Genomic DNA, 15,829 nt, shown 5'->3' on the forward strand with positions numbered 1-15,829 from the left:
GGGGGAGACCAAAAGGTGATTCTCCAATTTTTTAAATATGAACCTAAAGAACCATAATCATTTAATAGTTCACTTCAATGTCTCGTATCAGTCCAAGAGAGAAAGAAAGACAGAGGGAGGTAGAGGGAGCACAAGAGAGGGAGAAAGGAGCAAAGATACTAAACAAGCTTATAACTCGAAAGTGTAAGTAATTGCATGAAACTATAAAAAGGTATCCCTATTTCCACCCCAAAGTAAATGCAGTAGCTTACTTTTTTGCTAAGTCCCAAAAAGTTCAACATTTCTGCAAAGTTCAATCCAAACTTTCCTCTTCGCACTTTATTAATTGTTGACAAATATTAATAGCATTGAGTTCGACCCACACGATTATGTTATAGGGATATTTTAGATAGTCAACTAATAGTAAAAACACTTTATCAGACTATGCGCCAAGTCAATTTAGATGTCCTTATTTTGGGGACAGAATGATCCTAATTGACATTTATGTTGTCATTGTGCAAACTGCACTACTTCAACATGTTAAAGAGACACTTTCATCTTGAATTTGATACATGTTAAGAAAGTGGTAGTGCAAATATGAAATTGAAAAATGTTGAGAAAATACAGCAAAATATGTGTAGATAATAGCCAAGGGCAAATATACATATATCTTATCAGGTAGAAGAATTACTTTAAAACATACAAAGTTGAGATGGAAAAGATGCAGATGTATGCATATTTAATTGTTACAAGTATGTGTACCACCATACACAAGGAGATGTTAAAGGATAAAATGAGATTATATCAATTTACCACGAAGAAATATTTAGGTGTTAAAATCATCCTGCATGATCAACCAAATCAATTCTTAAATCAGCCAAGATATGAGCATTTAAATAGCAGAGACAAACACACCAACCACAAGCTTTGTTTGGTAGATCACTTGCCAAGCAGAAAGTGTAAGAACATCTGTCAAACTAATCGAGTTCAACCCAAGATTGATCCAGGCTTAGGTTGCCATGTGAACCTACCTTCAGCTACTCTCCAGACATCCCTATTACTTAGATGGGATTGACATTTGCTTTGGCCCATGTGACCCTACCTTCAGCTACTCTCCAGACATCCCTATTACTTAGATGGGATTGACATTTGCTTTAGCCTATTGTTAAGGAAACAAATAGCATTCATATATTAAATCCTATCTAATCACATATCAGATATATAGAAGTACAAGTCTTGAAGCCAAAGTAATGCAAACATAAAAGCATTCCTTGGCTAATCTAACTAAACCAAACCAAACCAAACCAAACCCTGTTTATCCCACATAGAGATTAAGGTTTGGGGGTAGGATGTACATAGACTTTTCCTCTACCCAAAGGGGTAAAGAGGCTGTTTCCATGAAGACCCCTGGCTTGAAATACAAAATTTAAAAGGAAACACGAGAGCAAGCAGAAGAGTGTGTGCAACAAGCAACAAGTATAATAAAAATCAAAGGTAGCAGGGACAAATGTGAGGATATATGACTTCTAATTTTCCTATTAAAGCATATACATAACTAATTCGCCAAAAGGAAGAGAAGACTCCTCAAGTTGGGGCATCGGCATGCACATCTTGACACAAGCCCAACCTCAGAACTTGAAACAACCTTCTCATCTCATCTGGTTCAAACGAAAAAAAAATCAAAAGGACTCCTCTACCTCAACCTTGATCTAAACCCACCATAAGAAAACCAGAACAAACCAGCGCAAACATCCCAAACAGAGCTGTAGAGGCACACATAATGTGGGGAAGTTCTGCAGCACCCTCCTAACTGTAAAGAGAAGATCAAAACACCCACTAAACAAAAACCTATGCTGGATGTATGACAGGAAAGAGCAAACAGTCCAAAAGTTTCAATGTATGACAGAGAAGTCCTCGATCTCACATACAAGACGACAACAAACAACCTGGACTTCTAGAAAACAGTAGACTCCCAGTGCTTCTCCACCGATGTGAAAAGCTCAACAGACCCAGAAGTATTACAAAAAAACAGGAGCCAAAACCAAAGTGCCATAAAACAGCAGGACCAAAATCAAACAAGTAGCAGTAGTAAAAGAGAAGACATGGACTGCTTCAAACCCCAATATTGATCAGACCTAGCAAGAACACTATCCAGTACCGAAAGAAGATAAAAAGAATTACTAATCAAACTCGAATTAAACAGAAAATGAAGCCCTCAACAGACCAAATATCGCATCAGCAACCAAGGAAGAGTGGCCACAGATCTAACCCAACAACGATAAAACACAGAAAAAGATCCAACATCATACTGCTCTACATAAATGATGACTGGTTGTTCGAGTCAACAACAAGGAAGATTGTGACATCAATAGAATCAATGGATGGTAGTTCTATTAACAAAACAACAGCAAGTAGATGACAAGTGCCAAACAGAACGGGTTGCCAGCAACTAAATGTCATGGGTGTCAGGTCAAAGGCAGCAGAATAGGATTCAGAAAACAACTGACACTCTCCAAAAAGGGTCAGAAGAAAACTACAGATTGCAACAAGATTCAGAGCAGCAATGCAGAAGAGAATAGACCATCAGAAAATTTGACCATTGCAGTCAACAGGTAAATGCCACCAGTGGTGGAACTGAAGCTCAACCTAATGCTTTGATACCACATCATAACCAGGACACATAAAACTTCATCTTATTGAATGCAAAATTAGATGTATGTAGGTACCAAGGGTTTTGGATTTAAGGAAAACTGAACACAATAGGAGAGCAGTTCTAAACCCAATACTATTAGGAGTATATAATTAGGAATAATTAACTTAAAGCAAATATACATATGACGTATAACATATTTATGCAGTGTATGCTAGCTAATTAATTTCATAAATTACATACAAACACATTAGCAAATTCACACACTTCAAAGGATAAAAGACTTAAAATTATGCATGATGCTTACCTTCACGACTGAGGAGTGACTTGAATAAACATTGAATGTTTGTGTAGTATCTGAAAACCAACTGTCAAGTTTTTCTTTCCATTTACCCCCAATCTGAAGAAGAGAATACACCAATCATTATGATCCGATAAAGAGGCAACAGATTTATGTTTATCCTGAAATGCATATGATGAAAATTTTCCGAGTGTACAAACAGAAAATGCAAAAAGAACTATAATCTAACATGACAATATATACTAATTCTATGCATTGTTAACATTAGGCAGGTTGAAACTTATTAGGAGAATCATGTTAATTCAATAATTCTCTAATATTTCTACTCAGGTCATCTTTTTTTTTTTAAAATCTCACAACTTATATAAGGAGGTTTTCATCCTCAACAATCATTTTTAGCTCTAATAAGGTATCAAATATAATTCAAAAGCCATAGTCGAAACCGAAGTCCACAAATTAGAAACCTTAGTCATAGAACTCACTACATTGCATCCACCACCCTTGCTGCTGACATCGAACCCCTGCCACCATCATCTACCCAACCTCAGTGACACTTCTCCCCCATTGCAAGCCCTAGCCTTGTCGATGGAAGGCCGTCACAAGAAAACCCTCATTTGCTATCTGCCCCAATTGCAAAACGAAACCCTAATATTTGCTGTCCACCCCAATTGCCATCTGAACCCTTCCCTGTCATGATGAAGCCCTAATAGCTGAACCCATCCATATTGTGAGGAAAACATGATATGAAGCCACAAAACAAAAGTGTTGAAACCCTAAATCATCACCTCGTTTTGCAAAGCCCTAATAGGGACCAGCGAATAGCCCAAGATGCAAACCCCTAATTCATGACCTTGTGAGCAGCTATATGTTATGTTTGACCACCTAAATACCTAATCTCTTTGCAGGCATCCACATCTGATGTGCTCATGATCAGGTATCTGCACTGTCTACTGACCTGATGTGTTGGACACCTGAATGGTTCGGACCAGCAGTTAGTTGTCTAGCTGTTCAAAGCAGCAGCCTGATGGGGTGTTGAACCAGCTTCTGCTATTTTTTCTGCAGTTCTGCTTGGTATCTATCTGATGCCTGCAGGTCCTTTTTACTGCTGAACCAATTGAATGTACTGCCGCTGCATTTTTCGTACCTTATCATATTCGTACAACTTGGGTGTTTATATTTTCTTCCCATTAGTACCTTAAAGGGACCTAGTTGGAGTAATAAAAAATGCGGTTCTGAAAATTCCAATTAAATTAAATGCCACTATTTTTTGGATTTAGTCTCCTTAAGTGTGATGAAAGGTCACTATTTGACAAAAAGACCCTCCCAATCACCAACGACCAAGGAGTGAGATGCCGATGAAAATTATGGCTTTATTCAACACTGTGGAACCCAATAGAATGTCAGCGACTATGAATTGTCGATCCTTAAAGAAGCTCTAAGAGCATATCTGACGTGTTATTCTGAAAAGTCATTCCTGGCATGTCTAATAAGAGGCATACTCTTGATGTGAATAGGGGGACTTTAGTTTGACAGAATCCTTCACATGCTCCCACAAATTGTACAAATAGCTACATACATTATTTCATCATCACAAATCCAGTTATACAGCAAAAAGGTCAAGATAAACTAGTTCTTCTCACATTCATAGGAGATCTCTCCCAAATATGCTTCATTTCAGCTTGTCTTGCTAAGCTATTCAGCCATCTCATCCATACCTTCTACATAGTATACATCACTTACTGTGAGAAATGTTCCTTACAGAAATACATCATACACTTCCACTCTTCTACCTCTTGACCTTGCTAAATGACCTACAGCAGACGAGGATTGTTGGCAAGCGTCTTAAACCTGATAAGCACTTACTGGGTAAGAGTCATCACCTTCACTTGCCGATAAGACTCTCGATCCTTGTTATCCCTCTTACTAGGTTAGCTTGCCGGGTCCTTGTTATGTTCACCGGTCATGGTAATTGAACCTGTAAGTGCTTTTAAGTGTTTAGTAAATGACCCCTTACTTTAACAAGGAGATTTGTTGTTCCATTTATTTTAACGAAACGTTGTATACTTCACCTAAAGTTTCTGTCCTACATAGAGATATGGGGACTTGAGTAGCAGGTTTAGTGTATTTTGTAATGGCTTGAAAGAGTATCCTTAAAGTAGGTGGTGATAACTATTATTTTTGAAACATTGCTACAACAATTGGATGCTGGAAATTGAATTTTTTTATCTCATCTGAATCTTACAACCTTGCTTCTTTTATATTCCGTTAATCATCAATAGCTGTTAAAATCAAACTGAAACAATTTCTTCAACTAGGCATCAGAAGTTAGTCTTTCACTTGAGATCTTGCAACTTAAAATACCTATCCTTGTGAAATACGATACTTGGTCTTACCATTTTATTACCTGAAAGGCGATAGTGTTGACGCATGTATACTTGCATAAGTTACCACTTCGTGTTGTAGAGATACAGTATCTAGCACACCAGCAAGATGTCCATTTTCTAATCAATCTATGAATGGTGAACTTGTTCTTGGAGGTGGGGATCTTGTCTCGCGGATAATCGAGCAACAATAAATATTATAATAGTCTAGAGTTAAATCTGAGTTTATTATATGACATGTTTTCACTGAGAAACTAATGAGCCTATATTCTGATGGTTAATTTGTATCCCTATAGAAAATGATCAAGTTTTTTTTTTCATAAGAGGAATGATAACTCTCATTTTGAGAGTTATTTACAACTTGTTTTCCCTTGTATTTTGTATTACTTGTTCTAATATGTCTTTTAGCTGGTTTCATTCCTTTGTAGTCTTTTTCTTTTCCTGGAGCTGCTGGTGTAGTTTGGTTGTAAGTGTGTTTTGCTCTTGTTTCGGTTGGCTGTTGAAAAATTGTGACAGCATATCATAAAATGCTGCAGTATTTGGGAAGATTCTGTTGCTGTGTGATGAGTGAATTTCGAGGAGCCAGTTACTCGGATGAAGCAGAAAGGAGTTTAAAAGGATTTTGCAAAGTTTGAAGCAGAGGGGTACAGAGTGGACAAGGCAAAATGGTAATTTTTTTACCATTTAATCTTTTATTGAAAGAAAGTTCTTCTGGAGACAGAAAAAAGGGCAACATGCTTGCTATGGAGAAGTAAAAGTAGACATGGGTCTGTTGGAGTTGGAAGAAAGCCAGTGAAAAGTAAGAAAGGTCTAATCGAAAAGTAAAAATAAAAAGACAATCCCCTCATTCCTGCTATAAAAATGAGCTATTGGGGTATGAAGAAGGCATTTAGAATTTTAGTTTATCTTTAATCTCTACTTTCCTACATTAATTTATCTCAGTTTGTTCTCGCAGTTAACCACTACCTCCTGTAGTGTGTTTCTTAGTTAATCTTTTGAGGTTATTCTCAGCCTTGTCTTTTAGAATTTACTTCTTCATTGTTGTTGTTATAAATATATAATGGGCTAACACCCTACTCGTGTGGGTCTAAACAGATCTGCGATGCAGTAAACAGCAGAATGCTGAGCTGCAGTGCTGCAACATTTCTGCTCTCACTTTGTTCATTCAAAGGATTTTAGTGACACAAACACACACTAGTTAATTAGTGATTAGATGTAGAGTTGTGTTGAGATTCAGGATTGAACTCAACGAGTGCAACATTAACTTCAATAATGCAAGGAGGGTTTGGAAAAGCCTTTAAAAGCAACATAGAAATATGTGTTTGCTTGCATAGTGTATGAACCACTACCATATTCATCATTTTCATCTTAACATTTCCATAGGAATATGACGGTTAGATATGAAGCAATTATCTTTGACTTGGAAAAGTTTAGTTTGGTCTTGCTAACAGAGCTAAAACTACTGGAAATATAATGCGACATGTAGAATTGTTGTGGCATTTTATTGCTGCAGGATGTTGTAGCATATCTGAACGCTGAAGGCAACTTAGTGAAGTTTGCATCCGCAAACTTCCCTTATTTGAGTTTATCTAAATCATTAAAAACACAAGCAATATTCTTCGTTTGTCGTCAGAAATCATTGTTTTCTCTGGTAATACTCTAAGCATTTGAAGTCCACTCCCTGTGGATTGCAACTTAACATTTTATTACTTGTTAAAGATAACCTGGAATTCTGTACACTCACACAATCCCATTGCTTATTTTTGCATATGCCTCGAGGAATCAAATGCATTAGGTTGATCGTCATCTCTAAGGAATCAAATCGTGGGTTCTCTAACTGCTCTTCCATCTATCAGCTGATTCGTATCCGGATGGACAGAGAGTGCAAACATTCTAACGAAAGCTTTATAAAAGGCTCAGATAGACTTGTTTGTGGCAAGGCCTAAGCAACATCTATGCTCCAACTTGAGCACTGTTAGACGAGTCATGTTAATTCACAACTCCTTAATATTTATATGCTTATCCTTATCAGTTTATCTTTATCTTAATTCTTAAACTATCATGTAGCCTATAACAGGAGGTTCTGATTTTCAATAATATATGAGTTCAAGCTATAATATTTCCATAACTCAAGTTGAAATATGACTACAAATGCGTAACAATTCCAACTACTTCACTAGCAGTCTAGCACAGTCGAATAAATTTTGTGGATATTTATTCTGAATGGAAGAATATAAACTTATATTCAATAGATTGGGTAAAAATATCAATGACTCAATTCAACTAAACCTTTTCCTCAAAATCAGCTGGTACAAGTGCATAGCAATATGCAAATATAGAATTTATGTCGAAAGAGGGGTAAAGCTACCTGATAATTTTTTGGGAGGTCAATGAGACCAATGTCAGCCAGCAACGTCCCAAATTGTACCCGCATGTCCCTATGATGTCAATATACAGATTAGAAATGAGATGCTCAGGGCTCATGTGCATTTGTTTTCTCTCTTCCAGTGTGCCTCCTTCAAGTGTAGTATACGCCATGTGCCATTTGATATAATGTATTTCACAGATCAATATACACTGTACTGAGTCAACATGACAAAGAAATGAACAAGATCGATCCTAACTGGCTTGGGGCTGTTTACCAAATGCTTACCTAGGTAAGCGCTTACCAAGTCACATTCCTTTACCGGATGAATATGACAAGGACCAAGAATCTTACCTGGTAAGACCGAAGGCAAGGACTGAGAGTCTTACCCGGTAAGTGATGCGACGACTCTTACCACGGTTAGCGCTTACTGGGTAAATTGTTACGTACGATGTCGTTTTGATAGACTAAAATCTTACCTGATAAGTAAGATATATAGTTGAATTTTATCATTAAGCGCTTATCGGTAAGTGTTTAGGTAAACGGCTATACGTGAACTGTTCTGATGCACCAGGATGGATAACTCCAAATACTTTTGGTAAAACTGATTGTTTCTGTTGATCTTTTAGCTGTACTCAATACTCTTAGCTTTGAAGAAAACAATAAATTATTCCTAATTTTATGCCAAGCAAATCAGGTTGAGTTATGGGGTTAAGACTTATATGCACACACACACACATCATATAGTGTGCATAGCTGTTTGAAACTGTGGACAAAGATGACAAACCTTATCATGTACATAACAGAGCTGCTCAAAAAATATGATTTGCAGAACCTTTCTGCATCTTTAGCTCCATTCTGCACGAAGAGTGTTGCATTTGTAAGCAGGGAGCTTTATTTTTTGGACTAGTATAAATAACTCATATAAAAGCATGATGAATGGTCTTCTGAATCGATGGGATTGAGATAATTGCTGATGGATAATGCCTTGATGGTTAATATGATGCATGCCAGTACGCAGACATTCAACCAGGCATTAGCAGTAGCATAATCGCATAAATAAAAATGGCAACATAGAAGTGCAAGTTATTGGTGAACGAACAGCTATGGACAAGGAAGGAAGTGCAACAGCTGCTATAGTTTTGGCTGAGATCCTCGCACTGTCGAACCACAACCAAGATTTCCAGGTTATAAAAGCAAACTTATGCAGACAAGTGTCCCATTCGACTTATTCATATATCATTGCTTGCAGTTGGAATACAAATTAAGCATCAGGCTTGCATTTGGGTGGTAAACTATCATAATGACATTTCCTTGGGATATATGGCTACACATAAAAAAAGGATCTAAGAGAGTAAGAAGAAAAAACTTCCTTAGTACAGAGCCAGGCTGGATAAAAGGAGTTGGATAACAGACAAATAAATAGTATTTTTGATCTTAAGTATGTTCGTTCAGTTCAGTCTATATTTCACACATGCGATAGGAGTATAAATAGGAACCTTATACAAACTTGAATATACTAAGATCTCATCTGATACATGCAAGTCCTTCAACATAAACATTGTTTTTCATCCCAAAACATGACTTTATTCCAAAACTAACGCAAAATATAAATTTTACAGGAAAAATCAGAAACAAACAGATCCGTATCTGTTATTATTCAAAATCAGTGGGAATAGGTTAAAAAGAAAAAGCCATCATATATAACAAAGATGTAAACACATTCAGGAATGACCTTGAAACATGATTACCATTTGTTCATGCTCTTTTATCTAAGGCCAACCCTTCAGCTAAACACTTTTCACCACTACCCCCATGTTAATCTTGGTCCATTACTTCATCGTCTCTTAGTAAGTCACCCCCTCCTCACCCTTCCAATTCAAGCATCAAATAGTCTACTTGATCCAACGATCTGTAGTGGTGCCCTCATTTTCTCAATCATGAGTACCACCCTAATCAAATTCTCTCAAATATCTTATCCTTGACTTGTGCACCCACAACTGACATGCAGCATTTACATTTCCACTACAATGATGTCATGTACTCGGTGTGTAGACAGCCCAAAAACCTGAACCATGTCCAGCTTGAGTGAGATTTCATGATAAAAAAGGACTCCATAGACAAGCTGCTTCATCCACCCTACTCATGTTATATAACTAGCGTTTTCATCCACTTTCCATTTTAAGATCAAGAGAGAAAGATATACTTCTTAGGTGCATCCTGACCAACATACTAACCACATCTTCAATCTACCATCACACAGAATGGAGTTCCTCTTCGAGCATTATATTGTTTGGTAACTATTTAAACCCTCGTATTCTAAAACTTTTGCAAATGATACCATTTCATATTTGTATATTTAAGTATTGGTCATGCTAGCAGTGTTGCTTTGACTTCCACCAGTGTAGTGGCTTGTAATATGGAATGCTCCAACAGGGCATGCATAACCAAGCTGCTAAATGAAATCAGAAAAGCAAAACTTGCAATAAGATGAATTTTCTAGGATTCATAGAAGCCAGAAACGAACTAACCTCCCGTAAAATTTTCTCCCATTTCTTATATGCAATCATCATCACCAAATGGTCAGACTGGCGATTCCCATTATCCAGATCATTTTCACCACCAACTTTATCAATCAATAGAGCAGACTTTGCTCTCTCGACAGCATGCCTCTGAAGTTGAATTTTTTTATTTTATAATGCATCTTAATTTCCTTCAAAAAATACAGTGAAAACATTTGAGCTAATAAAAAAAGAACCTCATCCTTTGGGTATATAAATGGTGATTTGTAGCTCAAAAATGCTGAGATCGATAAGATTGGTGATAAGCAACCGAATATTCCACCATATAACATCATCTGCATTGACAGAAACCATCAAAAAAACATACAACTGTTTCTTGTAATGCAAATGAAGGAACATTATAAACACATGCACACAAGATCACTTTGCCAACAAGTTGGCACAAATCAACAATGTGTAATCTCAAAGGTTCATCGTATGTCATCCATGAAAATGTTTTATCAAAAAGTTTGTTGAAGAAAGTATTGGACGACTGAATCTTACAGAATCACTTACAAGGGGATACGATCAAGATGATAAAAGTTATAAGATTTGAAAGGCTGATACAAGTCTAGAATGCTGTATATTATATATTTTGTCTTTGTAAACAACAATAAAGCTATGGTTAGTAATTAGCTCATTCCTGTGTTGATTGTAATCTTCAAATCCCAAAGAAATCTTGTGGGGAGTAGTATTAAGTTTCTATTTTTTAATTTTTTTTTTTTTTATTAACCTGGATATCCAACCCGCTATGCGAGCCGACTAATCCCAGGGAGACTACCTGCTTTGCAGATAGCCCGGAGTCACCGCATTTGAACCTCCGTGGCCACAAGGGATTTTTATTCCTCCTTGGATTTGAACCTGTTTTATAGAGCAAAAGAGCAGGAATTGACTTTTGAAATCTTCAGTTAATATCTCTAACATGTGCTGCTAACTTTTGCTTATGGCTAAAATCTGAATAAGTTCTAAAATTAAAACTCTTATCTTTTTCTTGATCCCTACATTTAGTTCCCGTTTTTCTTTGTTTTTTTCTTCTACTTCTTTTTGGAGATAATGTCATTTTCCCAACGAATCAAATGTGCTCTTCAACCATCAGTCTGAAAGACGACGCTCATATTCAGTCGGAAGAGTTTAGGTTAGACTTTCAGAGTGATTAGAGCGGCTTTCTCTATTTCATGAAGATGCCGTTCTCAAGATAGGATTTTTGGTTGTAAATCAATGTGAATAGCGCTACTCTCCCCACTTTCAGCCAACACAGTTCAGCGAACTTGCCTCTGGTCTGGGGAGAGTGCAAACTTTATTGAGAGTACATTGTAGTATGCTACAAACTAGCAATAGAATATAATCCAACTATCATTAGAAGATATAATTATAATTCACCAAAACATACTACAAGCAAGAACTTCAAAGATATGTAGAATACTAGAAACCAAGTGAGCAAACCTTTCCAATTAATACATCAACAGGGAGTTTTGCCAAATGATACCCAAGAGGCGTCAACTCTTCATCACCTTCAATGGCACCAACCTGAACCATATTCCAGTCAATGCATAGAATGGAAACTAAGCACATATAAGTTGTAATTTTGATTAGGCTACATGACACTATTCTGCACTAGCATGTGCAATTAACAACATTAATCAATTTGTTGCATGACACACGAAAGGAAAGCTATAATAGGCATAAGATCCTACGATAGCTTACCAACAATCTCCAGTGTGTGACTAGCAATGCAACTTGTATCCGATGTTGACAATGGAAACACATTTTATCTGCCAACATGCAACTTGTACTGATGCAATCTGTGAAGACGAAGAATGAACTGATTTCTAATGACCGAGCATGAACAGCGATTTCTAATGCGCCCACCTATTCTAAATGTGAATCGAGACAGAAATTTAACCAGTTCATTACATGGTGCAGACAACGTTACAGAAAAAACCTACAACTTCCACTAGCCACAAAAGTCAAAATAAAATAATTTTTTAAGGGCATTGATGAATCATGAATATCAGGTAGTACACTTCTACAGCCAAGGAAACTGTGAAAGTATTCCATACCTTCAATGTATATGATACAGGCATCATGATTTCCTCAAACTTGAAAACTAATAGCTAAGCCGAATCAGTACTATCATTTACATTAGGTTGCATAATACTTGTTAACAATATTAAATGAAGTTACTGCAGGACATACGATAGAGAAAGTTACCAAATTAGCAAGGTTCTATGAGAACAACCTCGGTAGTGCCGAAAACATGTGTTTGCACAATCTATTAAGACCAAGTCTGAAATTTGAACATAGTTTTATTTTTTGTGTCTATCCATTCTAAATCTGAACAGAGTCTAAAGTTTAGGATCATAAGGCAAGGAAACTATCTAATTGTACCAACATAATTTTAGGATACTATCTAACTATTCCAGCATAATTGCAGGACAACAAAATAGCAATCCCCTGAACTTGAATTCTAACTCTCTTAGTTTAGCCAAATCGATCCCATGAGGTTCCTATCAGGCTAACAAGTAGAACTTTGCTTTTTCCCTTTCGAGCAAAAACGTTGGATAAACAGACTGACTAAGTAGGTTCATTTCTTCTCACATGACTGCTTAAACATGCCAAAGATTCATGTATACTTCAGCCACCAAGGTAAAGTGGCAAGTCCTACTTTTGATAGTGAAACACTATATATACTTCTACATTTGGTATGTACATTATTATCTACCATCATCAGTGAAAGAAAAGAAAAAAAAAATCATATCTAAAGACGCAAACAGGGAGTACGGGCCATTAGCCTACAATAATGAGATTGCTTCTAAGATTTTTTTGCAGGCATTGTTGTTTAAGTAGCATCAATGCATATTATCTCAAAATGAAGCCTCTGTATCATATATATGAAACTGAAATTCCAGGTAAGCTAGTTGTAGCAAAGCACAGCATCATCATAATACCTCATATAACAATGAAATTGCTGAAGTAACGGCCTCTTCTGTTGGGGGTTCAAGGGCCTACGGGCATGATCAAACAGAAGATATAAATTACTAAATTAGTGAAGGAAAAATAAGATGTACCTAGTATTCTACTATATATTTTATGTTACCTTCTGTAAGAATGGCATTATTCGACCCAGAGAAAGTAATTTAATTTGCAAACACAATTCTACCAATGGCATCCGCAGCATCTCTGGAAGCTTCACCACAAGAAAGAGCATATCAAGGTGGGCACAAATTAAAATCCACAAAGCCTACATATCTCCATAATAATCATACCTGAAATGGCCGCATGAGCTTTTCAAATCTGTGACGTGTATACAAGCAAAAGCAGATTCCTGGTTTCACACGTCCAGCTCTTCCCCTTCGCTGCCTTGCATTAGCTCGGGATATCCAATCTTCAACCATGCTTGACAGTTTCTAGTAACATCACAAAAACACACTCAAACCAACTTCTGTACCACAAGGCGTTTTATACATTTTTTTGCCAAAAAATTGAACTGATAAGATCTCAATGAGATCAAATTGAAAATGCAAATGGCTCGTCTTTGGATGAACCATTGACCCACAGGAATCCGAGACCTAAAGATTAAGACCTTAAAGACTACCAACAAGGTGGGTGAGGGGCTTGAGAAAAATCCTTAGCAGAAGGAATATGCCTTTAAAAACTGAGACTGAATTCTTTCATCAAGCCTGTCAATATTGAAAAACCAAAAAGACCAACTGCACATGTGTGATAACCGGGTTTTTGGTTATACACTTGAGGTAATATTTACATGATTATTTGATTATGTGAATATGTGCATATTTATATATGTAAAAATATGTATGCATGAGATTGTTAATATGCATATGTGTATGCATGTTTTATATGTTAACATGCATAAATTGTGGAAGTAAAAATATGCAGGGTTATTCTTTTGGGAATTTTTCAGTTGTAAATATTGTACATATAGAATCCTTGTACTAGTGGGACCTATGTGGTGTAATCTGTATTTCTTTTATATGAAATATATGATATATGCAAATGTGGAGTATGGGGTGTCACAAGATGGTATCAGAGCCTGAGTTTAAGAGATTTTAGGTATTCAAAGCATGATGCCTAAACTTAAACTATTAATTGCATATTAAGGGGTCCCAGACATAAACAGCACCATTGGGAGTAAATATAATGGGTTAAAGAGGGCAGTATGTAAGGTAAATTCGAATTACAAGTGACCAATGTAATTATGAATTTACAGGTACGTGATATTTAATAATTAAATATCTGCAGATGGCAAGTCGGTCTAGAAGGTCTGAAAGGATCACCTGCCCTAACCCCGATGATAGAGAGCAATCTCCCAATAATGCTCCAACCGATGCTTCTGAAGGCAAAGGCAGAGGTAGAGGAAGAAACAGGGGCAGAGGCCGTGGGAGACGGCAGACAGAGTCAGTCAGAGATACATCTAGGGTGAATCTATTTCAAGGAATGCCAATCAAGAGCCAGCATCACAACCAGAGCATGTAACTAGAGATGTCATGGCCGAGGAAATGAGCAAACCAAGAGAAACTCTGGTATCTATTATGGGAATACCAGCCAGAGTTGAGACTGAACGAGTTGAAATAAATCCACCGATTCCAACAGCAAGCCAAAGAGGGGGAGCCATAAAAATGTTTTTAAGACGTAAACCCCCAATATTCTCGGGAAAAAGAGATCCGGTAAAAGCTATGTGTTGGATAAAAGAGATTAAATCAGTGTTTAATACCGGAAGATGTTCCGAGGAAGACAAAGTAAGATTTGTTGTGTCTATGCTAAAATCCAATGCTTTTTACCGGTGGGATGTAGAGTCACTAGAACAACCTAATATTTTGAGAACTGATATTTTGAGAACTATGTCTTGGTCAAGATTTGTTGACAGATTCAGAGAATAATTCAGCCCAAAAGAGGCTGTTAGACAGATGGAAGAAAACTTTCTGAAATTGGAACAGGGCACCAGTCAGTACGAGATTATACAGAAACATTTATTGAACATTCCAGATTTGCTAAGCATTATATTTCTTCTGAAAATAGAAAAGTTGAAAGATATATCTGGGGATTGAAACTTTCAATTCGGGAATTTGTAATTGCGATGAGTCTTACTTTTCCTTTGGCTGTAGCCAATAAAAATCGGCAAGGGGAAGAAAAAGTATTTGAGAAAAGAAAATGGGAAGGATCATCAGCTAGATTTCGAAGACCAAAATTTATAAAGATGGGTAAACGACCAATTCAACAGCCAGCTGTTAGAACCTGCCCGCGATGTCAATAGGTTCATTATGGTAATTGTCAATCTCACCCAAGAAAATGTTATCGATGCGGTGGATCAGGTCATTTATCAAGTATTGTCCAATTCCTAAGAGATGTTTCCAGTGTAATTCACCGGACCATATTAGACCAAATTGGCCACAACTAAGAGCTCCGCGACTGACTATGGGAGGAAATACCCCAAGTACTCGGGGAAGGCCGAATGTACCAAAGGGAGGACAGGGTGTTATAACCCGGTTTTAGACAATCTGGGTTAAGGTAAAATTTTACGTGATTAATATTTGAATATCTAATGGTATGCATGATAAAATAATATACATGGAT

General features: G+C 36.9%; 1 protein-coding gene across 3 annotated transcripts in view; it reads right to left on the reverse strand.

Annotated features, from left to right (window-relative positions):
• The window catches only part of LOC112501962 (DExH-box ATP-dependent RNA helicase DExH7, chloroplastic), a 56,514-nt gene that overhangs the window by 10,771 nt on the left and 29,914 nt on the right, over positions 1–15,829 (reverse strand). For all 3 annotated transcript variants that reach the window (XM_025105760.1, XM_025105759.1, XM_025105761.1), the window contains exons 22-30: positions 13,504–13,644; positions 13,335–13,424; positions 13,186–13,242; positions 11,681–11,764; positions 10,435–10,533; positions 10,208–10,348; positions 8,464–8,534; positions 7,680–7,749; positions 2,937–3,029 (exon numbers count right to left, since the gene is read on the reverse strand). In XM_025105760.1, coding sequence (XP_024961528.1) covers positions 2,937–3,029; positions 7,680–7,749; positions 8,464–8,534; positions 10,208–10,348; positions 10,435–10,533; positions 11,681–11,764; positions 13,186–13,242; positions 13,335–13,424; positions 13,504–13,644 — 846 coding nt within the window. The remainder of the gene's footprint in view (positions 1–2,936; positions 3,030–7,679; positions 7,750–8,463; positions 8,535–10,207; positions 10,349–10,434; positions 10,534–11,680; positions 11,765–13,185; positions 13,243–13,334; positions 13,425–13,503; positions 13,645–15,829) is intronic.

This window comes from Cynara cardunculus, unplaced genomic scaffold (genome assembly GCF_001531365.2).
Source record: "Cynara cardunculus var. scolymus isolate 2C unplaced genomic scaffold, CcrdV1 Un_Scaffold_763, whole genome shotgun sequence".
NCBI classification, from domain to species: domain Eukaryota; kingdom Viridiplantae; phylum Streptophyta; class Magnoliopsida; order Asterales; family Asteraceae; genus Cynara; species Cynara cardunculus.